The 26263-nt window shown below is 40.0% G+C and overlaps 1 protein-coding gene and 1 long non-coding RNA gene across 2 annotated transcripts; one reads left to right on the plus strand and one right to left on the minus strand.

Moving 5' to 3' along the window:
- Window positions 1-43: 43 nt before the first annotated feature.
- On the plus strand, window positions 44-16751 carry LOC135075951 (major facilitator superfamily domain-containing protein 6). Its single transcript, XM_063970398.1, has 9 exons — window positions 44-129; window positions 10425-11120; window positions 11192-11384; window positions 11809-11982; window positions 12113-12262; window positions 12763-12876; window positions 12969-13161; window positions 13478-13797; window positions 13901-16751. The coding sequence occupies exons 1-9, from the start codon at window positions 44-46 to the stop codon at window positions 14003-14005; spliced, it is 2031 nt and encodes a 676-aa protein (XP_063826468.1). The 3' UTR covers window positions 14006-16751.
- Window positions 16752-18973: 2222 nt separating this feature from the next.
- On the minus strand, window positions 18974-21285 carry LOC135076014 (uncharacterized). Its single transcript, XR_010258163.1, has 2 exons — window positions 21184-21285; window positions 18974-20351 (listed from the first exon to the last, which is right to left on the minus strand). It is a non-coding gene; the product is annotated as an uncharacterized LOC135076014 (long non-coding RNA).
- Window positions 21286-26263: the final 4978 nt, after the last annotated feature.

Here is a 26263-nt window from a genome sequence, read left to right on the forward strand (position 1 = left end):
CGGCGGCGCCGCCCGGCCCGGCCGCGGCAGTCCGCGCCGCACCATGGAGCCGCAGGGAGGCCCGCCGGCGCCGCCGGCCTCGCGCCCGCTCGTCAACCCCGACGAGTTCGGCGAGGTGGACACCTCCAGGTGCGCGTCACGACCCCCGCGACGACGTCGCCCTATTCTTGCCTCCGTCCACACCTCGGAAGTTAAAACCAATAACCCGACTCTAGAGGCGAAGGCGACGTCGCTTCCGGGCTGTTGATAAATAAGTACCTACCTAGTCGCGGCGAATCACGTGAATCGATCAAATGCCTTTTCTAGGCAGATCACTTTAGCTTCTCCAATAAAAGTAAATTTGTGTAAAATTAATGTAGGTAAAAGATAAAAGTGAAGTCACACACCTTTATCATACTTACTAATTTTGTTATCTAAGATGGTCATATAATGAAATGTTGCACCCTTTGGTTGAGAATAGTGAGATTGTGATCAAGATAAAGTCAGTTAATTTTATAAAACTTAATGTATGAGTATGAAACTATCTTCATGGCAATGTGAAATAGTTTTTGGTCGCACTGCCTTTTTATTCAACGCAACACTATAACAACATACTTACCTAATTAACCCTTATAAAAATTTTATAAGGATGTAGTCGATGATATGAATTGAATTTACACATTTTGTTTTGTTCTAATACAAACCACACTTGGTAAGGTAGAGTAGATAGATGCAGCGATCGTTGAAGTATTGAAGTAAGTTATTTGAAGTGTAGCTGGCGCTGATGGGGCTGTCGTCCGCGCGGAATTAAAAATCAGTTGTGCCGTTTAATGATTTCTCTTCCGCCCGCAACCTCAATTCACATTTTCCCATGTTAGATACGAATGAAACCTTATTTGAAATTATATTTTTGAAAACAGTAGTATGTTCGTAAAGAATCTAAAGAACGTATAATGACGTTTTGTCTTAAAGATTATTATCGTATTGGTCAAATATTTTGTGTCAGAATTAAATTGGATCACGTACCTACCACGCCCAGTTGCCCACCCGCGTAGATACCTACCTAATATCAAAATTCCTAGATAGTCCGGTCAAATTAGACATGAACCCTGCAATAATTCGCATACAGCTGAAAATTGGTACGAATGTTCGGAGCACCATTATGAATGAAATGTGAAAAATCCCCATCGATCCGCCATGTGCTAACAAAAATCAAAAGTAAAAACCACGATAAACATTTCAACTTAGAACTTGCCAATGATTTTAAAAACATCTCTAGCTTTTCTTCTTTCCAGTGATGTATCACATGTAGTTATTAGATATTAAAATTGGTAAAAAAATCAAACTTTAGGGAAAAAAACCGGCCAAGTGCGAGTCGGACTCGCGCACCGAGGGTTCCGTACAAACCTGCAAGGTTTACAAAGTTCGTTCATTACGACAATCGAGTCATAACTATGGTATTTTTATTGCAAAATGAAATTCATAACATTACAATGGGGAAAGATGGAGGAGCATAAATTTAAGACAAAGATCTCTTTATCGTTTGTCATTGCTGTAACTAAAATTATGTTTACAATCACAATTTTTTTGGTGGTATAACTACTTAAAATTTTAAGCTTTTCGGAATTTTTCTGTTACCTGTGCTGTAAGCTATTGCTTCTTACCAAATTTCGAGATTCTATGTCAACGGGAAGTGGTCTTTAGATTTTAATTCCCTTGCGTGTACTTAGTTGGGTGAATTTCAACAAGTGCATATTTTTGCCTAATTTTGGTGGAAATTGTTATTTGTGTATTTTTATTCTTTAATTATAGATCAAATTTATTGGAAACTTATACTGTTTCTAAAATGATTAAGACATTAAATTTTGTCCAGTAGTTTTTTAGATTTTCCTTACACCAAAATTAAGAGAACACCAAAATTTATATTAAAGCACCAAAATTAGAAAATATGCTGTCAGTCGGTCATATCTTAGTGCCAAGCTCAAGAAATGGTTTTAAATTTACCAGCACCGACTCCAAAAATATTAATCATGGTATATTGTCCTAATAAATAAATAACGACGTACTTATTTTCTACTTTTAAGTGATTTTTGGCGTCGGTTTTAATTTTTTTGTTAAAATTATTGTTTTTATGCTTTTTAGTTGATTAGTCCTTGTTATTGTCACTGAAGAGGGACAGTACCTATGTTTAATGTGATTAAGACTATAATTTTCCATTTTGTAATGGAAAATTATAGTCTTAATTACAATCCAAGTGTAAATAATCTTCCTAGCAAAATACAGGCTCCCTACTTTAAATATCGGCAACTAAAAAGTATCAATGTATCATGTGTCAATGTATGTATCAACAAATGAGTATTGAGTATCATCTAACTCCTAACTTATGTTGTTTGACCTTTCATCATCAGCTCATCTTAAATACCTGAAATAATACAACTGTATGTACATACCTACCTAAAATTTAAAGAATTATCCTCCAACTCCTAAGCGTTAAGGAGTTTTACCTTCCATCATCACCTCATCAACATTAGATGATGACTACTTGAATAACTTTAGAAAACGTATTGCATTCCTACAAAATTTGAGGTTTACTCTCGATTTCCCTAGGATCCCATCATCAGATCCTGACTTGGTGACAATGGGACCACCACATAAGTGTACCCTATAGAACAAAAAAAGAATTTTGAAAATCGGTTCACAATTGACGGAGTTAAGTCGGTTAAAAATGCTTTGGTGCACCACCAAAAACACCAAAATTGACTCACCAAAATTAGATTCTCGTTGAAAAAGCTAAATTATATGAAATCTGTTTTAAATATAACAATAACATTTTAACACATGGTATGAAAACAGTTCCTTTACATTATACGAGGAATTCAACTAAAAAGAATAGCTTAGAAATCTTATACAAAAAGACACCAAAATTGCAGAATTGTTGTCCGTTTAAAAAAAAACAACACATTTACGTTTTTGGCGGGAAGACGCAGAGGTCTTGCACCCGTCTGCCGTCACTGCTCGCGGGGGCGGTACTAAACCTAACGAATGATGGGAGAGTTTAAATCCTGTTTGATCTTTAAAGAAACTGACGAGCTATTTCATTATTGACACCAAAATCATAAATTTTTCGCGGACAAAACTTAAGGACGTGACTTAATCACAGTTATTTGGGAAACTTGCTTAATTTGGTAATCTTAGATAATAGATAGATTGTATAATCCAAAAATATACTTTTTCCCTAAGTTCTGTTTTGATCTTCAGCTAAAAAAATACATATTGTAAGAAATTAAGGATGTGGACACTGCACCAAAATTAGAAACGCTTAGTTCAATTATTTTTTGTCGAATTTGTAAAAGAAAATACTCATTAATAATGTTGTCCTCAAAATGGAACCTCTGTATATTTTCGTGTAAAAAAAAATCAAAGTTCTATGTCATAAAAAACATATGATTTTCAGCTACGCCGCTCAAAAAATGTGTTTGGGAAATTGACCCAGTTGCGAGTTTCAAAATATGCGGTATCAATGGTTGTACTTTTGCGTTTTTGCGTTGACTTAGAACTTTTTTTTTTACGGGTTAAAGGCAATTAGATCTAAGTATTTGATATGAATTTCAACTTGATAGCTCTACGCGTTCATGAGGAAAAAAGTAATAAGTTTATATTTATTAAAAAATATATATTTTGTAATGTAACTAAAAATTTAAGGTTTTCGGAATTTTCCCTTTATGTGTGCTATAAAACGTTGCTTCATGCCAAATTTCAAGATTCTAGGTCGACTGGAAGTACCCTTTAGGTTTTGATTCCCTTGCGAGTACTTGCGAGTTTCAAAATATGCAGCTAAATTGATGTTTCTTTTGATTGCGTTGACATAGAAGTTTGATTTTGTTACAGCTTAAAGGTATTATAGACCTGAGTATTTGGTATGAACTTCAATTTAATACCTCTACGCGTTTATGAGGAAATGGGTAGTAAGTTTAAAATTATTAAAAAAATATATATTATGTGATGTAACTAAACATTTATGGTTTTCGTAATTTTTCCTTTATCTATGCTATAAGACGTTGCTTCGTACCAAATTTCAAGATTCTGAGTTCACGGGAAGCACCCTGTAGGTTTTGATTCCCTTGCAAGTGTCGAAAATTTGCGGCATAAACGGCTGTATCTTTTGATTGCGTTGGCTTAGAAGTTTGATTTTTTCACAGCTTCAAGGGACAGTAGACCTGAGTAATTGATATAAATTTCAGCTTCATACCTCCACGCGTTCCTGAGAAAAAGGGTCTTGACAGACGGACGGACGGACGGACAGACGGACAACAAAGTGATCCTATAAGGGTTCCGTTTTTTCCTTTTGAGGTACGGAACCCTAAAAATGGAATAATAATACAAAAATTATCCCTACAACAAAGCTTCTTCAAACATCGTTATTATTTTCTGCTATAGGTACTCCTTTTCATAACTATTTTTGTGTATTTTATTTCAAAATCAAATTAAAAATAATAACCACATTATGAAGAAAAGTTTTGAAAAATTCAAAATCTACTTTGTATGGATAATTTTTGTATTATTATTCAATTTTCTTCCATTATTGGACTTTGAATTTTTGACGAATTTCAATATCTAATTACAACATGTGATAAATCATTGGAAAGAAGAGAAGCTAGAGATGTTTTTAAGATCATTGGCAATCCATTATCACCTTTAGTTTTTTTAATCGAATTCCAAGTTTAACTTTTTATTGTGGTTTGTACTTTTGTTAAACTTTGGCAGCTCGTAATTAGCTATCAAATCATTATCTGGATCTGAAAGGACATTGTCAGAAACCGCCTAAAAACCGCCCAAAAACATTAACCCATCATAATTATTTTCTATTTTTTTTAATACATTAAGCACCCTTTCATTCTAATGGACACTTAAGCATTGAAAAATTAAATAAATAAGTCTTTTAACGTTTATTCTATAATACTATTACAACTTCCGGACGTTTTGGTGCGTGGCATGGTCTAAAACCTATCAAGTTCCATAATTTTTGCCGATAAAATCTGTACGAGGCATTACCGTACTTTATTGCTGGGAGTCCATGTATAGTGATGTTCCTGCGGCCATCATAGACAATAAAATATCGATTTTGAAAATAAAATAAATCGATTAAACTGCTTTGAAGACTAGATTTGCGTTAAAAGCTAAAAAGATATTGACACTATTACAAGAAGCTATCTAAAGTGTCCAACTGGTCGAAGGTCGTAAATAAAATAAAAATAATTAGGACCATAAACTGATATTCATGGTATCATAACTGTAAAAGTGTCAGAATCCGATGTTGAATCCAATGCCAGTTGAAGTGAGAGAAACATATATCAACCTAGTATAGTTGCCAGTCTCTCATAATCTATGCCAATGAGGGTTTTCGCGATTGAAAAATCCGCCAGATGGCAATACGTAGACGTGAGGTCCAAATGCTGCATGATTGGTTATTTTTAACATGACATTGACAGATAATGTCAAAATCCACCAATCATGCAGCATTTGGACCTCGCGTCTACGTATTGCCATCTCGCGGATTTTTCAATCGCGAAAACCCTCATTCATAGCACATGTATAATAATAGACCAAATGAACTTTTATAGATTGTGAAAGAGAAGATAATGATTTTATTATTTTATTAAAATCTTGCCACGAGGTAGTTTTTCAGTAGAAACCAGGATTGGATAATCGCTACAGGCAAGTATCAGAACATTTTATAAATATTTTTAATCGATTATATCCTTTTGAATCGTTTTAATAAATTGTCATTTTACTTTTTCAATTAAAACTTTTTCAATCCCTAGTCTTGTCAAACTGTCATAATGTCAACAAATTATAAATGTCACGTCAGTTGACTCAATTTCAGTCTTCTGTGCGTTTATTGTATTTTTATATTATGTGATTGTGGAGAAGACGAAGGTTCCCCTGAGCATATTTTCTTTAATTGTAAAAATTATTCTGTTTCTTTATATGATATCCTACCCCTTAAAACTCCTCGTCCTTTCAACTTCCAATATATATTAACCCAACACTTTTGTATTAAATATCTAAGTAAATATTGTGCTGTCTTTGACATCAAACTATAATTATTCTAACTCCTCTTTCCCTATTAACATAATTGTTGTGTCGTTTGACTGTGATGTTTGTTGTTGTTTTAGGTGGTGGTTTTAAGGTTTACAAAAAAAAAAAAAGAAAGGGGAAAAAACTGCTGCATTACCTATCTAAAATATTACTGAAGCGGACTAAAGTATGTGTCTCCTTAAACACTTGACATTGGCAGAATCACCGCGGCAATAAATCCGCGGGATAGTCCAAAAAAAAAAAAAAAAAAAAAAATTGTATTTTTATTTCAATGAAATAGTGCTAAAGGGTTAGTACTAAAAGTGAAAGCCTTTTTTCAGAAAGAAAACCAATGTGGTGCCCTTATTATTCATACTGTTTGAAAGTTACAAGTCAGTGATACAGAGTTGCCGCCATTATAACTCCGTAGTGATACCATACCAAAGAAGAAGTTTTCCTAAACACTTGTGTTATTTTTATATGTGATCAAATAAAAAGGATTAATTCTACTGCTCAAATGGAATAACTTATCCCAAGAGACCGAATATAAAAAAAAACCTCTCCATAGAAATTATCACCATCACGAGGATGTGAATTTTTTTGAGAATTTGATATTGGTCCTGTAAGAAAAGTAGTTGTATTTCAGTAATAGAATCAACCCTTCTTGTTTCATCAGCAAGAGTAACTATAAAAACGCCCTGTAGGTAGGTATTATTAAGCTGAAGAGTTTGTTTAGTGTCAAAGACTGTCACACAGTGTAACTTAAATTGGCATATTATGATAATGAACATAAAAACTTAAATAAATATTTATGTTAATATTTTTTCTATTTATTTATTTTCCCAAAGCTTCACAGTGACAGCTGAAACAGCAATACTGTTGTAAAACTAAACTTAGAACAAACTGTTACAAATATTTTACAAATTAAAATAAAACTGCATGTTGCTTTACTTTCTCGTATAGGTAATAAATGTAATTAATGGCTAGATTATTAATGTTACTTTGTTACCCTCAATAGTGAGGAGATCTTATAAAATGGTAACCCTGATTTTCATTGTCATTCAAGTGCTCTTTCTTCGCATAGGCTTCTGTGATTTGGCCAAGGGCCACACACATTGCGATAACATTATGCGACATTGATTTGACAGCAGCGGAGTGAAGTCTTGCGACTATGCAAAATGATACCTTGTAATCGTAGCGCATATAGACATAGACGGGGCGGGGCACATAGCTCGTATAGCTGATGGCCGCTGGGGCAGGAAAGTTCTTGAGTGGCGACCACGAGCCGAAAGACGTAGCGTGGGCAGGCCTCCCACTAGGTGGACCGACGATCTGGTGAAGGTCGCGGGAGGTGCCTGTATGCGAGCAGTGCAGGATCGGTCTTCGTGGAAATCCTTGGGGGAGGCCTTTGTCCAGCAGTGGACGTCTTTTCGGCTGAAACGAACGAACGAACGATACGTATTACCACTATTTACCAGACATTACTATTTATTGCATACTCGCCGGATTACACGTAGGAGCACGCGCGTTACAGCTTCGGCCTTGCATTATTATAAGATCTTGTTCCGCCCTTTTTCGAACTTCCTCCGTGAGGATATCCCCGCCGAATTCTATGATGAACCTACCAAAAGTCATATTCTGCAATGTCAACCCACCACAAGGTGGACCGACGACCTGATAAAGGTAGCGGGAAGGCGCTGGATGCAGGCCGCTACGAACCGTGCGATGTGGAAGTCATTGGGGGAGGCCTATGTTCAGTAGTGGACGTCCTGTGGCTGAAATGATGATGATGATGATGAAATGAATGAAAATGACAAAACTTCGAACGTGTATAATACCGTGCCAAAGTAATCATATAATTTTGGCACCTTAATAACTATTGCCGTTTTTGTTGTAAAGATCATGCAGCGCTACTTGCGGATATTATTGGAAAGAAAACTATGTGGGCTCTAGATCTGAAGCCGCTTTAACGAACACGAAGTGCTCATACAATGCGGCGTATTTTCTTCCAGTCTTTAGTCAGGACTTTAGTCGAATTAAAACCCCGGTTGAACGTGATATAGCCGCACTAGAATACGATGCTTTTTTGCATAATCGCAAGACTTCGTTCCGGTGTCGACCGAATGTTATCATGATGTATGTGGCCCAGGGGTTACTGTAGCCGCTAAGGTTTGAAACTTCTTGCTTAAAATATTGTAGTCTTTGGCATAGACTACGACGGTAGTCATGGAGATAGGAGTTTGTTATCTCGTGTCAGATGTAAATGGTGAAAAGAAAACTCATGATTCGTGTTATTTTTATGCAATATGTAGGTTTTTTATAAAAGTGGAACCCCGAGTGATCTCCAAAACCCATTCTATTATTATACAGTGTGAGTCACGTTAAAGTGTACATATGAAAATAGATGAAACTAGACCTATTTTTATCGACAAAAAAGAGGTCAAAATTTTTTTGAGATTTTTTTTTAATTTTTTATATAATTTTTTTTCTTCCAATTACTTATTGTAAAGAAAACGTAATAACTTTTAAACTAAGCGGTATATCCTGATAAAATAAAAACAGGAATAATGCTAAATAACAGGCAATACCAAAAAAATACATAAAATACACAAAAAATGCCAACAAATAATAAAAAGAGATACTTTTTGAAAAAAATCTGCTTAAAAATTCGTGTTTTTTTGGTTATTTGATAAATTTCTCCAAAAAATGCCCCTATAACCGGTGGTTTTTATTACTTTGTATTATTCTCTATCGTATTATCTTTGTAAAACCAAAAATCGCATGTCTCTATCCCTATCACAACATTTGCTATGATCGTTTGAACAAAGGCCTGCCACAACATTATTCTCCGCTACAGGTAGAGACAATTTTAATTTCAACTAAAATGCTTATTTTACTTCGAAATCTTTTGTTTTTATTTGAAATCTAACTTGTCTTTATCAAAATTACAAATCTAGAGCCATTTTCAGTTTTGTTGTTAACGAAGCGTTGAATGGCGCGCCCGGAGAGGCTTAGTTCAAACGATCATTGCAAACGTTGTGATAGGGATAGAGACATGTGATTTTTGGTTTTACGAAGGTAATACGATAGAGAATAATACAAAGTAATAAAAACTACCGGTTATAGGGGCATTTTTTGTAGAAATTTATCAAATAACCAAAAAAACACGAATTTTTAAGCGGATTTTTTTCAAAAATTATCATTTTTTTATTATTTGTTGGTCTTTTTTGTGTATTTTATGTATTTTTTTAGTATCGCCTGTTATTTAGCATTATTACTGTTTTTATTTTATCAAGATATACCGCTTAGTTTAAAAGTTATTATGTTTTCTTTACAATAAGTAATTGGAAGAAAAAAAATTCTATAAAAAATATAAAAAAAATCTCAAAAATTTTTTGACCTATTTTTTGTCGATAAAAATAGGTCTAGTTTCATCTATTTTCATATGTACACTTTAACGTGACTCACACTGTATACGATTCGGCTTCGATATCTATAATACAATAGGAGTTTATTTCATGTGTCAGATGACAAGGGTGGAAACAACCTACGATTCATGTTGTTTATTTACGTGCAATATGTGGGCATATTATAAAAGTGGAATGCTGAGTTGTATTTCTAAAACTTGTTCTATTATTTTATACTATTTGGCTGCGACTCGGCGTGACGACAATACAAAACATTTTTCGCGAATCGGTGTTCATACATTCACACAATACATTAGACGCCATGTTGTCATAAACGACATTATAAAATCGCTGTGATTTAATATTCTTAATCATTAATTTTATGGCAAGTGTCCATCAGGAATCATTGTTATTACACCCAGAATCGTATTATTTCGCTTTCGGGTAGTAATATGTCAAAATTGTTGGTTCTTAGGCGAACAATGTATGGAGAACGAACATTGTCCTTTATTTTATTTGGCTAAAGACATCTTCGATATTAATATCAAATAAAAAAAACGGTTGAAAACATACGAGGAAAAAAATTTATACAGATTTCCGTTCAAATTTCGGAAAAAATTAAATAAAAACAAAAATATCAACTAAAAAAAAGTAGCTCACTTAGGGTCAAAAATGGGTGAACTTGTATTCTTAAAATGACTTTACTTAAACACCCACGAAGTATTTCTAACCTTCCGCCAAACACCCTTTAAATATTAGTATAAATAAGTAGATAACCTTTTTCTGTTTTTGCCTAGTACAACTACTTAATAGCGAATTAATTACTGTTCTGACACAGTGCTTATTTAGAATCAAAACAGTAATAAATTCGCGAAGTTAACTAAATTTAAGTATTTTTTAAGATTTAAAGTTTAACAACGTGCTCCGTATGATTTAAATTGTGTTTTCTATCCCTCACAGATATCCAGCGCCCAAAGAAGCGACGCACAAGGTGCGCGGGCGCAGCGACGTGCTGGAGCTGATGTGCGGCGCCGGCGCCGTGGACCCCGAGCTGCTCACCGTCAAGACCTTCTACTTCTTCTTCTACTCCGCCTTCGGCTCCCTCTTCCCGCTCATGGGTGTCTACTTCAAGCAGATGGGCATGAATGCCGGACAGTGCGGTCTCCTTATCGGGACGCGTCCGTTCGTGGAGTTCCTGTCAGCGCCCTTTTGGGGCAGTCTCGCGGACCGCTGGCAAAAAGGGCGCACACTTTTGCTAGCATCCCTGGGCGCGTGGGTGGTGTTCACTCTACCCCTGAGCTGGGTCCAGCCCACGGCCGTCGGGTGCGTGCAGCCTGTCAATTCCACTGCGTACGAAATCACTACTCCCAACTATGACGCAGAGTGGCCGGCCGCGACGCGCACTTTCCGAGGGCCCTCTGGGGCCGGGCGTAAAGGTTCCCCACTGCCCGTTGATGACGCTTTGAATTACAATCCTGAAACTGAAAGCGACTGGGTGACACCTCTCCACTCGTACATCATCTACCGCACGCCCGATGTACAGAAAACGTTCTTCTTGCTGCTTCTTTTGGTGGTGATCGGGGAGTTTTTCAGTGCGCCTGCTATAACACTGGCCGATTCCGCTGTGATAACACTTTTGGGAGAAGACGCTGATAGGTAAATATTTAACACAAGCGTTAAGTTACACTTTTGATGAAACTAGAAATTCAACGATTGGATTACTTTAGGTACGGCCACCAGCGGATGTTCGGGTCGCTGGGCTGGGGGCTGGCCATGTTCTTCGTGGGCATCGCGCTGGACCACAGCACGGCCTTCAGCGCCCACCCCTGCGGCGGCCCGCAGCGCTACGAGAAGAATTACACCATTTGCTTCGCTACGTTCTCCGTGCTCATGGGTGCGGCGCTACTCACCGCTTCACAGGTTACGACAAGACTCATAAACTTGTAGATTACTTCTTTTTGTTTCAGTTAATATCTGCGGAAAACCTTTGCGAAGTTGATGCGGATCTGATCTACAAAGGTTTTCCGCAAATCAATTCAGCGATTGCAATCAACTTCATTTTCTCTCAGTTTTTCAATGTGGGGGATGACCGTACCATGAATACCTAGATACAACGAGTTAAAGAAGGTACACTACATAATTTCGGATGTGCACTTTATTGCTCTAACACCCAAAATAGGCGTCAAGTCGCCGAGCTCTCGCTGTCGCGTGTCGCCCAGTGTGCGCAAGCTGTATCTTGCCTGATTCTCTTTATTCTGGTGGGTGGTGTGTTTGTTCATCTACACCAAAACACAATAATTGTCAAACGTTCATTAAAAATAAAAATTGTAAATTACTGTTGCAGATAAAATTCAAGTACGAATTCGTGAGCCCTGAGCCGGAGCTGGCGGCGGCGCCGGCGGCGGCGGAGCCCACGCACGAGGAGAAGCTGCAGCAGCAGCTGGCCGAGCAGCTGCAGCTGCCCGGGCTCGACACCAGCGCGCCGCATCGCCCGCAGCCCGCGCTGCAGCATGCGAAGGTCCTGCTGATCACAGCGATCATTATTCTCAAAACTCCCAAGGGGGCATTAAGTCACAATAAGGGCGATGATTCAAAAGATAATTAAGTAGACGTTCAAAATTTGAAACTTTGCCATTAAATTGATGCAGGTGTTCGCGCAAACGACGCGAGAGATGCCGGAGTGGGTGACAGTGCTGAAGCAGTTCCAGAACGTGAAGGCCGCCTCGTTCCTGCTGGTGGCCTGGTTCATGGGCTTTGGCATCGGCCTCATTTTTACTTTCCTCTTCTGGCATTTGCAGGTTAGTTAATTTTGATTCTTAATTCCGAAAATCGAAACGCCGATTTCACTGTATGTAGGTACCTACTCCGAAAGAACGATAGCCCAAGAATCCGACTCTCTTTATCTCCCTATATTATTTGCTTTGGATTCGGTATATTTACCTACAATTACTATAATAAATTATTATCTGTATTTTATGGGTGTTCCTTTTCCAAAGTCGATGATTTTCTATGACTACCGGGGTCGATGAAACACTTTTTCTCATCCACCCTATAACCCCGTTGACGGGACAGATTCATCGGGGTGGTTGGGACTAAGTATTTGAGTTTTTCGAGCAATGCACAAAATCAAAATTCTTCAATCCAAAACTCTATGTTTAAATTTCATTATTTCACAATATCGTAAAGGTGCGCGATTGCGATACTACTGATTTCTATTGATCGCCATCGCGGCCATTCGCGCACGCAGGCTGCACGCGTTGGTTTGGCCGACCCTTAATAGTTACATAAATACTTTCAGGACATCGACGGCTCTCCTACTCTATTTGGTGTGGCTTCCGTGATCAACCACATCTCGGAAATCTTCGCTTACTTTTTCAGCTTTAAACTCATCACACAACTAGGTCACGTCAAGGTAAGACGGTAGTTGGGTTGTCAAATTGTCGATTTTGCCATACCTGCAATAGATGATAGCATCTGTATCATAAATGTAACGTATCTTTGTAGGTACTTTGCTTGGGTCTGGCTGGCAACGTGTTGCGTTTCTTGTACATCTCGCTGCTGACAAACCCCTGGTGGGTGCTCCCGTTCGAGTTCGTGCAGGGCGTGACGCACGCGGCGGTGTGGGCCGCCTGCTGCTCCTACATCGCCCACGGGACCCCTCCGCGTCTTAGATCCTCGGCACAAGGAGTTTTACAAGGTTGGCTTATCCAATTTATATGGACAGGAATCTATTTAACGAACTCATACTGAATGCCGACTGTACTCGAAATACAGTAGATCCGCCGTGTGTTCAGCAGACAGTGTAAGTTAATAAGTATTTATTTATTACATTTTAACCGTTTTATCTTTGATTAAATAAGTAGTGTCTTAAATCCTCTTAATTTTTGTCCAGACACTATTGTTCTGTAACATCAAGACCTAGATTTTGAGATGGCTCGTGTTTACATGATTCCTTACTTTTGTGATAACTAACGAGAACAGGATAGACGTCAAGTAACATGCGATGATGGCAGGCCTCCACCACGGGCTGGGGCGCGGCTGCGGCGCCGTGCTGGGCGGCATCGCCGTGGCCAAGTGGGGCACGACGCGCACGTTCGCCGGCTACGGGGTGCTGTGCGCGGTGGCGCTGGCGGCGTTCGCGTTCGTGAACTTCCGCGACGGCGGCGTGCAGCTGGCGGGCGCGGAGGGCGCGGCGGCCGACGAGGAGGCGCGCGCCGTGGCCGAGGCCGGCGTGCTGGCGCCGCACGGCGTGCCCTCCAACCCGCTGCCGCGCGCGCTCTCCTCCACGCGCCTCGCCGACCTCGCGCACCACGACTCCTACGGCGCTACACAAGTGAGTCTCGCTCAGCCTCGGATGTGTTGGAACATTGTCAACGCACAGTTAGATCTGTATTGTATTGAGTGAGACGGATTTAAAGGTTTAACGTTTGATACAGAGCTACAGCGGCGTGGAGAGCTTGGGCGTGCCGGGGCAGGCGCCGGTGCGGCCCTCCAACCCCTTCGTGGCGGAGCAGCAGCAGCAGCAGCCCTCCTACAGATAAGCGACCACGAGCCAACTGTTACTATGTACTTGTTACTGGCTGGCCGACTACGCCGCGACGAGGCTCCACTACGGGGAGTTCTCGCTGTGGCGGAATCTGCTCGGAAAATATTTTTACTCTGCTACGGTTTCCATCAATTCAGTTGTTTGATTCGCAGTTGTATTCTATGTTTTGAGGTGTTTATTAAGGTAGGACGGACGTGTATTCACATAATAAGTAATAGTACCAGTGGTACCAGTGTATTCTCATCGGAATCACGTTGGTAGCTCAAACTCTTCAAAAATGAGCGCAGCATTCGCTGAGGTCCTGAGGTTAATGTTGTAAATACTATAAATATACAAGTACTTATTGAATATTATTTGTGGGTGCTTAACGTCTTGCGCGAACGTCTATCTAGGCTCTATTCAACTATTAAATAAGTATTCACTGTTGCTACGTAAAATGTTATTTATAAAGTGAGAGTGTAAAGAAATGTAATGTGAATTTATGAAATTGCGATGTCATATCATGGTGTGATCACGTAGCGTGTATGTAAAATTAAATGTATTTTATGTATAGGTGTCGACACTAAGGCCGCGATATGTTTAACGCGGTTAAAATTTGTCTGAAAAAAATTAACTAGATTATGAGTTGCAATGCAATACTCAATAAAAACCTAAATCGTAGTCACATTCATGTCGCGGCCTTAACTAATTATTTAGTAAAATTATATACTAACAAATATTATACTACTAAATGTACCTAATTTTATTAGGGTGGCCCAGAAACAAATGCACGTTTGAAAATTCAAGGAAACTAAAACTGTACAATTTTGTAGAACTTAAACTATTGTAATTTAAAGAAAATTTTATGCAATTTATTTTTAAATTTACTTTCTTTTTAACCCGCTTTTAATTGATCGTGTTAGTGTTCCTTAGTTACCTACCTAACTATGTAATGGAATCTAAGAATCTGAATTACATGCACTTCTAAATTCTTGTATGACAATACAATATTATGGTACCATCCGCATCGAGCTGGTCTGATGATGGGACTGGAAGGTGGCCATAGGAACACCTAAACGAAATTTTTGAAACCGCGGAATCGCATCGAGTTTGGGTTCATTTGTTCTGTCTTTTCGAGCACTTTAGTGTTAGATGATGTCCAGGGTCCTGAAGTCGAGAGGATTTTTGGCCTTTTAGTGCAGTAATTAAAAGCGTGTTTTTAGATTTTATCGTACATGTGATTTTCCCTTGACTTTTACAACATTCGATCAATATACCTACTTACATTAAAATTCTGGAAATCTTTCGTTAGACTTAGGTACCTCGAAATGGATTCAGGATGGATGAATGCCGCAGAGTTTTTGGATTATTAGAGTACCTATACTCTGCTCATAAGGTAGGTAACATCATCCGCAAGGCTATGACAGGAGCACATGGTTTCATCAAGATGGGGCTACGTGTCACACTTCAAATGAGAGCATTTAGGTGGTAAGAGACATGTTCCCACAAAAAAATAATTTTAGGCAGGGGTGACATCTCCTGGCCACCAGGAAGCCCTGATCTCACTCCAGAAAACTCATTTTTGTGGTGTTTAAGCAACTGAAACTGAACATTCAGCAAAAAATGGAAAATAGGTTTCGAGGTACTTAATTCTAACGAACGCTTTTCAAGATTTTGATGTAAGTATGTTGATCGAATGTTGTAAGCGTCAAGGAAATCTAATGGACGATGTAATTTAATAAAGGTAAATTTAAAAATAAATTGCATTAAATTTTCTTTAAATTGTAATATTATACCTAAATAAAGTTCTACAAAATTACACAGATCTTTTTTCCTTGAATTTTCAAAAGTGCATCTCTTTCTGGGCCACCCTGTACATGTCACCGGAAGATAACAAGATCCGCAAGTGCGAAAATGAGAGCGTAAATTAATAAGCAGGTACTACAATTTATCTCTCGTTTAGAATCCTACGAAAGTTTATAAATTTCCTCGACAAATTGCGGTTCTTGATATTTTCCAGTGACATCACACTTTTGCTAAAGCTTGAACACTGAACGGAACGGAAATATGAAATATTCCAAATTGCGGCCAAAAGCGGCAACATGGAAGAGTCAGCTTACCAATATGTATTGTCCGAACTCTGACTAGAAGGTTCGTTGTCTGGTAAAACACGTTACATGTGTTCAAGTTATAGCAAGGCTTGACGGTCGGGTGAGCGAGCCCGCAACAGTTCTATGATCTGAGGGCAGGACGCTCCCCCGCCCGCCCGACGCGTAGGGCGAAGGAGAGCTCGGTATGTACCTCTATATTTTGTTGGATATATTAGATATTCTATAGCTATACATATACATAATGTTTGTTATATAGATATTCATATTTGCGTTGGAGGCGGGCCGTCGGACGCGGTCGCGGCACCAGTTATATATTTTTGCACAGTCTGTATCGAGTAGATTGAGCCACCCACCCCGCCCTCCCCTACCCCTGCTCCCCCGCGGCTCCGCTCGGTCCCTCACTCTGGTGGCTCCACACTTTAAACTTCAAATGTATAAATAAATGTTGAACTATTGATTTAGTTTTCATTTGTACTACCTTGCTGAAACCCACATTGTCGAACTTGATAATGAAGTGTTACGTCCTCAATTGGCGGGAAAGCCCCCGCCAAGACGAACCAGCCAGTGACCTAATTCACGTATTTTGAAACAGTCAAAATATCGTTGACGTTTAGAAGGGCTCTCCTCTATCTGGCAGAATCTCGTTAAGTCTAGAATCGCATAATTAAATAGTTGATTTCCAATAAAAACTACCCAAAAAAAGCAACTTAACCTCAAAATTTCATTTTCAGTTTTTTCAGAAACTAAGTTTCTGATCTCCCCCATTCACAGGGGGAGTTCCCCTACCCCCCTCTCTCCCTCCAACCCTCCCTCATCCCTACAACCCTTAATCATGCGATAGGGGAATAAACATTTTACCTTTAATAGTATGCCAAAAGACTATTCTGACTAAAAACTTTCTGCGATGTGATGGTTCTGCTTTTTAATTATTCGGGATACTAAAATTATGCCTCTAAAGATGATTCTGCCTTACAAAATTATTAGTTTTGAATGTATACCAAATGAGTGTATGCCTAACGAATTTCTGCGTAAAGAAGATTATGCCATCCGTTGTTATGCATAGTAAAATTATGATTAAAAAAGTTCTGCGAAAAAAGGTAGAACCGTTTAGAAGTCATCCTATTGAAAAGCAGCAGTCCTAAATCTGTATTCACGTTTCATTTCGATAGAACAACGTACTCGACTCGACATTGAGTTATATTAATGTAACTACGTGTACTCGATAGGATCACAACTTATAGTCCAGTCTGAGAGTCCAGTCAATGAATGCCTTAACGACGGTGTAGAGAGAAATCCGTGGAACACAATAAATAAATAAATAAATATCTTTGGACAATCTCACACAGCGCCATCTAGCCCCAAAGTAAGCAATTAATATGCTTGTGTTATGGGTGCTAGCTTAACGGATATACTACTTATATACTTTTTTTTTTTTAAATACATACATATTATACATAGTAACACCCAGACCCGTCACAGAAATTAAAATTCGTCATTTCAATTTCTGCCCGGCCGGGAATCGAACCCGGGACCTCTCGGCATAGTAGTCCGTTCTGAACCACTACACCAAACGGCCGACAAACAATTTCTGACCTCGGAACTTTATTTAGCCTAGTTAGGAGGTGAACATAGCAAAAGTCCCCGCCCTTAGCCCTTGAGCCGGCGGGGAGAGGGGGGTTTAAACGTACCACTTTTCAGTATTTCGCTTAATCCTCGGAAACTATGCGTCCTAGTGACATGACTACCTACTATGAACCAAATAAAGCTTATTCAATTTGCTACAGGCGAGACCGTCAAGTTTTTCTATATCTTGTAGGTATAGTTTTTGCGGCATCTGCTCTAGAAGGTCTGTAAAATTGGAAATTTTATTTTTGTCTTATATGTTCCTATCAGGAGAAAATCGACTAAATCAACATTGAGCAAACACTATAGACATGCGGGAGCATGTTAAGCCTAGTTCCAGGGAGGGGACTGCACCGTGCGTATATTTAGACGAACCAATTGTAGCCACTTTTGACTCCTCATCATTCAAAAACTACTGTGCATTAACACTTCAAATTTGGCTCATGTATTGAGACTTGCAAGATAACATCAGCTTCAAATTTCATAAATATACCTCAAATGGTTATTTAGGTATTGTCGTTCAAAAGCTCGTTCTGATTAACTTGTACCAAATTCATATTTTCAAGTTGCCGTTTTCAATATTTCTATTCGCCCCCATTTCTATTCGTCTTTGGCTCATTTAGTATTTTAGATAATACCTAAGCATTTCAGTGCGCCATAATCAGTATTTTAGATACCCTAAATTTCAAATTACAGTCGATCGTTTAAATAGGTACTTACCTACCATACTAAGCAGATGCCATTTTGGTGCGGGTACTCTGTTTTTAGTGTTTAAGTTGTTATTTATTTGTAACGCTTTTAATACTCGCATCAAATAAATACTTTCTTTCTTTCTTTCTTTCTTTCAAAACCAATTTACAATGAAAATTGTGAGGGTACCTACCTAAATTCAAATCAAATCATACTTAATAACGAAAATCCACTAACCTGGTAGAAAATGACCCGGCACTTCCCGGGAACGCCTACCAAAATCTATCATCACCAATATACAATGCACAAGCCGTTTCATTATAAATCCACAAATAACAACACAAGACACCGCGCGCATCGCATCAACCAAGACGGGAGCATGCACGATACGGGGAGCAAACCACAGATAACTGATAACACACACGAGCAATGCAGTAAGTATGCACTGACTGGAGTGACTGGCCATAGCCGCGCTCGCGTCGTTATCGTGACGTCACACATCGACAGTAGCGACGCCATGACAGAAATCGTTTTCGGGTTTTTAGAATGAAAATACATACTTATTATTTTGTTTTTTTTTTAATTAATTTCTTTTTTCATAAAAATATTTTATTAATAATAGTCTACAACTATAGACTCTAGAGCGATTGTGAAAATTACGATCTGTATGAGTAACATGTTAGAAAAACAGGAAACAACCATACAGTTTTCTGGCGGATTTACACTAGGCACGCGGAAATTAGCCGAGTCAAGTCAAAAAAACAGTGGAGTGGGGATGAAAATCATTCATATTTCATCCCAGCTGTTTTTTTAAAGTAGGAAATTAAAATTACAACACATAAAACAGTTAACAATTAATAAACTCATTATCATGTCAATTAAATAATCGAGCACTATTATTTTAATGTATACTATTTTTTATAAATAAAATATTTGCGCTCAAAAGTGATTTTGACTAACGCCCTTGGTCATTGGTCAAAATCACTTTTGACTGATTATGAGTTTTGACTGTAACATATTCCTATACCTACTTTATCTAGAAAATCACATGTACCTTCTATTATTATTACCTAAATAACATTCTACCGATTTCAATAAAAGGCTTAGAGTAGGCGCACACCGTTGATTTTTAGATGGCCGATAGTTGTGCCCGATTATAAATTGTATGAAAAATCGGCCAAATCGAATCGGCGTAGTGTGCGCACTCCCATACATGCCCATACTGATCAACTGCCCGACTAAACTATCGGCCGACGAAAAATCAACGGTGTGCGCCTACTCTAAATTGTATGAAGAATCGGCCAAATCGAATCGGCGTAGTGTGCGCACTCCCATACATGCCCATACTGATCAACTGCCCGACTAAACTATCGGCCGACGAAAAATCAACGGTGTGCGCCTACTCTTATTCTCAATTCGGTTTTCGGTTGGTGTTTTTATAAAAAAAAGTCTGTTTTTTTATCCACAACGAGGAAGCTCTTGGTCTGTATCTCACCTGATGGTAAGTGATGATGATCAAGCCGAAAGTGGAAGCGAGCTTCACCCGGAATCCTCAACCACGGAGGAACTGGCTATCTTACCTCTAACTGCCGGAAAACAACAATGCTGTTAACATTGTTGTTATGGCGACAGACTTAGGTAAGATGGTGGCAGCTAGCCAGGCGGACTTAGAACAAGCCCTACCACCAACCAGACCGAACAGAAAAATCTGCTCCCACTGGGAATCGGAACCCGGGACGTCTGCGTCTGAAGCAGGTGGTCTTACCACTAGACCACAGAGGCGGTTAAACAAACTTATAATAAACGAGCACTATACCTCAATTAGTCAACAATTTGTTCACTTAATTCTCTTTTAATACTGCACATCAAACAACTACAAGCCTGCCGTTCCTATACTCAGTCCTCAAGGGAGCCTTCTCGCTGTCTGTGCTCGCCTCACTGGAAACAAAATATTACTATTAATATGATATTAACGTTTTTAATTAAGCAGAAAACAAAAAAAAACATCCTTGCTCTTTATATATCGCAATAATAAGACTTTTACCACAGAATAATAATAAGTACTACGTACAGAAGTTTTACTTCGCGAAGGTATTTAAAAAAATGTATGCTCAATGTCATTATCAATATGGTGTAATTTATCCTGTCTCAAGAGTCAAGCACCATTTTGTTGACAAACGTCAGTGATCGGCACTGCGCCGAAGCTATAAGGCTGACTCCGGTAAAGTGATGTGACGTGAGGTGCCAAACTGCGGAAAATGGCGGAGGAAATACATGATTTAGGATTTAGCATGAATTATCATGAATAATATTAACTACTTATTTACCTCTTAGTGTCTTGAGGCAACTTAAAAAAGTACATTCTGTGTTTTTATTATTATTTCGACAGTTAAATACTGCACAGTATTTAGTACACCATTTTCTTTATTTTCTTCCATCATACACAAGAATACGTGTGCGTGAGTCAATGTTCGCTCGTATGTGAGGCCTTGTCGAATAGTATCCTGTAGGTGGGCCATCGTGCGTGTTTTGTTTTCGATGTAAACTCGCGGAGAGGAACAGGCCTGCTTTTACTTACATAATATATTGACTTGTCGAAAAATACCTAATGTAACAGTGTGTAACCAGTGTCCGGCGCCGGTTACCAAACGAGCGACCGGCGCCGGCTGCCGAATCAGTGACCGGCAGCGGAGGCACTCCCTAATATTTTTCCAAATTTTATGCATTGTGGAAAAGACTGTCATTCAACCATCTGCAGTGGGATAAAAACCTGTTACGCTTCTGGCGAGTGCGGCGGTGGTCGATCCTCGAGTCGGCGCCGGCGCTGGGCGTGCTGGCGAGCGGGCCCGGGCGGGCGCGGGGCGCGCGGGCGGCGGGGGCGGGGGCGGGCGCGCGCGCCGCCAGCAGCGCCAGCGCCGCCGCCGCGGGCTGCAGCACCAGCAGCGCCACGACAGCGCCCGCTGCCGCATACCCGTTGCAAGGGAGGTCCGATTCGGCCTCCTGCAACGTTAGCGACGACGCTTTTTTATTTTGCGGTCAAACGCTGGTCTAAAAATTACTTTTGTACGAGGTTAACCACGTACACTCTAACCTAAATAGGTGTTACAGACAGCCCACTGTGCAGGGGGTGCATGGAGGCAGAGGAAACACCGCAGCGTGTGCTCATGGAGTGCAGTAGCGTGGAAGAACAACGGGCTCAATTTCTTCGATCACCATCGTCGCTACAGGAGGCCTGTAGCAGCCTAGACGGGCTGCTCGCCTTCTGGGGGGATCTGGGGTGGGGAGTAGGAAGATAAACCACAAATCGCGCACAATGGCCCAATCATGCCAATCATGAGACTAAGTGCGGTATTCGATTGCCCTGCATAACTAACTAACTAACCACGTACACTCGCGTGTAAAGTTGTACGTGCACGCCGCACGTACACCTAGAGCGCAGAGATGGCTCGGGCGCAGGTTGAACTCACAAGGATCAGCTCGTTGATCTGCTCGGGCAGCGGTAGCCACTTGCCGAGGATGTGCAGCGCGGCGCTGAGGTGGTCGCGCGCCTCCAGCAGCTCCCGCAGCTCGCGCGCGCGCTCCGAGCGCAGCCACGCCAGCGCGCGCCACGCCAGCCACGCGACCGCGCCCGCCTCCGCCAGCGTCAGTAGCGACATCAGCGCTGCGTACTGCAACATGGTGATGTTGCAGTGGCTGCTGAGTTACGAGGCTAACTTCGTTGCCTGACGACGCATGGCTTCGACCCACATAATTTCGACGAGTTGGATTGGAAGTCGTCATCTTAAAGGTACCACTCGTGAATACCCGTTTATGTATTTTTACGTGTAAGTATTGTATCGTCCAAAATACCTCAGTGCCTGAAGACGAAAGTCTACAACCAATGTGTGTTACCAGTGCACTGGTAACACTGCAGTGATGACTTATGGCTCGGAAACGTGGCCTCTGACTATACAGGGTGGAAACGTTAAGTTATCTCACTCGATTATTTCTTAACTATACAAGATATTAAAAAACTGGTTACTGATCCTGAAAGTGCTTAATGAGCTCTTTCAAACGGTACCAATAATAAGTTACAGAATAAACTGGATCTATCTGAAAATTCAATGTTTCCAGCTTCCATACTAAATGTATGCCAGACACACAATATTAGAAGTGTATTTTTTTTAATTTAATAATAAATACTTAAAATAAACTCGTAAATTGTATTCTTATTTTAGATTATTAATGAAAAACATTGGTTTTAGGCTTTACTTGCTATAATATTGTCAAGAGATGAGTGTCATGACTGTGGTAGTACTAAATGTAAATGGAAGAAGGAAACATTGAATTTTTGGTTAGATCCAGTTTATTCTGTAACCTATTATTGATACCATTGGATAGAGCTCATGAAGCACTTTCAGGATCAATAACTAGTTTATTGATATCTTGTATAGTTTAGAAATAATCGAGTGAGATCACTTATCGTTTCCACCCTGTATAGGCCTTACACAGAAGCTCAAAGTTGCACAGCGTGCTATGGAGACGGCTTTGCTCGGTCTTTCTTTACGAGATCGAATCAGAAATTAGAAGATCCGTAAACGAACTAAAGTCGCTGATATAGCCCGACGGATTAGCAAGCTAAGTGGCAATAGGCATGACATAGTACGCAGAACTGACGGCCGATGGGGCAGTAAGGTTCTGGAATGGAGGCCGCGTACCGGAAAACGCAGCGTAGGACGTCCCACAATGTGAACCGACAACATCATAAAGGTAGCAGGGAAGCGCTGGACGCAGGCCGCTACCAATCGATCAACATGGAAAGCATTGGGGGAGGCCTATGGTCATCAGTGGACGTTCTATGGCTGAAATAATGATGATGATGATGATTGATTCCTAATACGCACTACCGTACGTGGCATGTAAAGCCTGGTCCGTGAGCACGTAGAATCCCGTCCAATGACCCCAAGCTACCCATCCTTATCGCTCGCGCGTAATTATATTGCTGTCGCGACTGTGCGACGCGCGCCCGCAGTGAGTGTGCGAGCGCGACAGCAACATAATTACTTGCGAGCGACAAGGATGGGCAGCTTGGGGTCATTGGACGGGATTCTACGTGCTCACGGACCAGGCTTTAGTGTGTTATACGGGGCGCGTACCGCGAGCAGCAGCGGGCGGCGCGCCACGCCGGCGAGGGCGAGCGCGGCGGCGTGCGCCAGCAGCGCCAGCGCCAGCGCGGCGGCGGGCAGCAGCGCGGCGGCGGCGCGGTACTCGGCGGGCGCGGCGGCGCGCAGCGGCACGTACAGGCTCGGGTCCCACTTCAGGCGCGCCGCCATCACCAGCCCGGCGCCGCTGAATAGCTTCGAGTTACAGAATACGACAGTTAACGATATTAATATTATGTGTATTCGTTCATAGAACAAATGCGATAACAATATCCGTCTATCATAAGATTTGTGGTTTTTCCTAACATCAACCCAGATTACCCAGACACTACAAGAAATGAGTGACGAGGATTAATATTCACTTAAGTAAACGATGGAAATTCATCCGTCACTTTTGAAAACGATCGATGGCCTACTATGCATGGACAGTAAAATAGTAAATAACTACATAATGAAGCTAATAATTTACTAGGCTGGACGGGTGGAAGTTACTGGAACTGATAAATAAATATCAATTAATATTTTTTTAAAGAAAAAAATTACATATACAGGGTGTTAGGTAATGGGTAGGTATATGAGCCGACACTAGCATCATCATCATTTTAATTATTTTAATTTTCATACAAATCTGATTTTATAAATTTTATTTTGTATGAACATTTAAAAAATTAAAATGATGATATCAAATTTCTGACTTCACCATACCATTTATATGCATATGTTAACATAGGCTAGTGTCGGCTCATATACCCATTTACCTAACACCCTGTATACTCGACTTCGTATTAAATAAAGACAGTATATTTAGTTAGGTAGGTAGTTTGATGTTATACAATTGAATTTCATATTTAATTCGTTTTTCAGATTTTTTATTTTGATATAAAATTACTTCCTAAATCAATAATAATGTTGATGCTTCATTATCATAATTATCATCATCCATAATGCCTCATTATAATACAGGTTGTCCCAAAAAGTAGTGTCAAGCCGAAGCCCAGAGGTAGAGCATCACTAGTGCTACCCAAATCACCGTGACTTAATAGTTTTCGAGTTATGATTTTTTTTACAACATACAGGATACCGATGAATGATGTTTTTTTTTTACAACATACGAAGCTGTCGACCGCCCGAATCAGTTGCAACTGCTCGAGCGGTTCGTGTATGTGTCCATAGAACTCTGCAGTTAGCTGTCGACCCTGACTGCTTCAAGCGGTCCGTGTATTGCCGCTCTAAGTGCGATTGTGGTCAAATACCTGCCTTGTTATGCATAAAAAAAAAGTGCACATTCGTATTATAGCTGTAAATACTTCTGAATCAGCTAGGCCTAATTTTCATCTAATAATAATAATAAAATCGGGCATGTAACTTGACTATTCGCGCCACAGTGACCATCACAGAAATTTAAAACAATCATAACTCGAAAACTATCAAAAATCGCGGAACATACATGGGGGTGATTTCAAATCAAATCAAATCATTTATTGTATTACATGTGTGGTTCATTTGGATAACCCTAGTGATGCTCTACCTTGTATACCTAACCTATTTATTTCGCCTCTTCTTATCAAAGGTTATCTATCAAAGCAAAATGAATGTTACAATTTTTTAAACTTCAGTAATAATCAAGTCTAGTAATGTGTACGTTGAATTTTTATTAAATGACACGAACCTGTGAATGGATTGTATGGATGGATTAAGTGGATTAAGACTAACCTTCCTTATAAAATTTTCAAATACTTAACTACTATCCGTTCGCTTTAAGTTTGCCGCTGGCGATATGACATCACTCGAAGGGAAACGTCTATAACTTTATCAAACTATATTTAAAATGTGTTTCATTTATTACTATTGATAAAAATTTTGTATTTGCGTAAAATAATACACATTAATTGCTAATTGCGTTTAATCGCGGTTGGGGGAGGGGACGCCCATTCCACGGACCGGCAAACTTAGCGCGCGGGTATCAGAAACTGTTAATAGATATGGCATTTAAGTACCTACCAGCAATTTAACAATTTGATTATTCGTGATAGGAGGGGATTAGGCTTGAGTCGCCGTCAATTGGGCTCATTTTGTACGGTAATGATAACTTGCATATCGTCTGACGATCGCAAGGTCAAACTGGCACAGAATAAGTACACGATTTATTTGAAATAGCATCACATCAAAGTAGGTCGTCGTCGTCGTTTCAGCCAAATGACGTCCACTGCTGGACAAAGGCCTCCCCCAAGGTTTTCCATAATGAACGGTCCTGCGCTGTTCGCATCCAGGCTCTTCCCGCGACCTTTACCAGATCGTCGGTCCACCAGCAGGAGAACCAAAGTAACCGACATAGCTCGCAGAATTGCTAAAATCAAGTGGCAGTGGGCGGGGCACATAGCTCGTAGAGACGATGGCCGTTGGGGCAGGAAAGTTCTCGAGTGGCGACCACGGGCTGGAAGATGTAGCGTGGGCAGGCCTCCTACTAAATGGACCGACGATCAAAGTAGGTATTTTTACCTAACTTGAACATGTTCCGATAGAAATTCCAAACTTTCGTTGTTTACCGTACGAAAGACGTCCACTACTTCCACAAAGCCCACAAAGACCTCCCCGAGTATCAGGCCCGGTTTCCACCAAAGCGGAGAGGAGAGAGGGGGGATGTGTTTGAATAACCAATCAGATTTCCAAACCGAAGTTGTGCGGAGAACGTGGAAATAACGAAATCTG

The sequence above is a fragment of the Ostrinia nubilalis genome, chromosome 11 (genome assembly GCF_963855985.1).
Source record: "Ostrinia nubilalis chromosome 11, ilOstNubi1.1, whole genome shotgun sequence".
NCBI classification, from domain to species: Eukaryota; Metazoa; Arthropoda; class Insecta; order Lepidoptera; family Crambidae; genus Ostrinia; species Ostrinia nubilalis.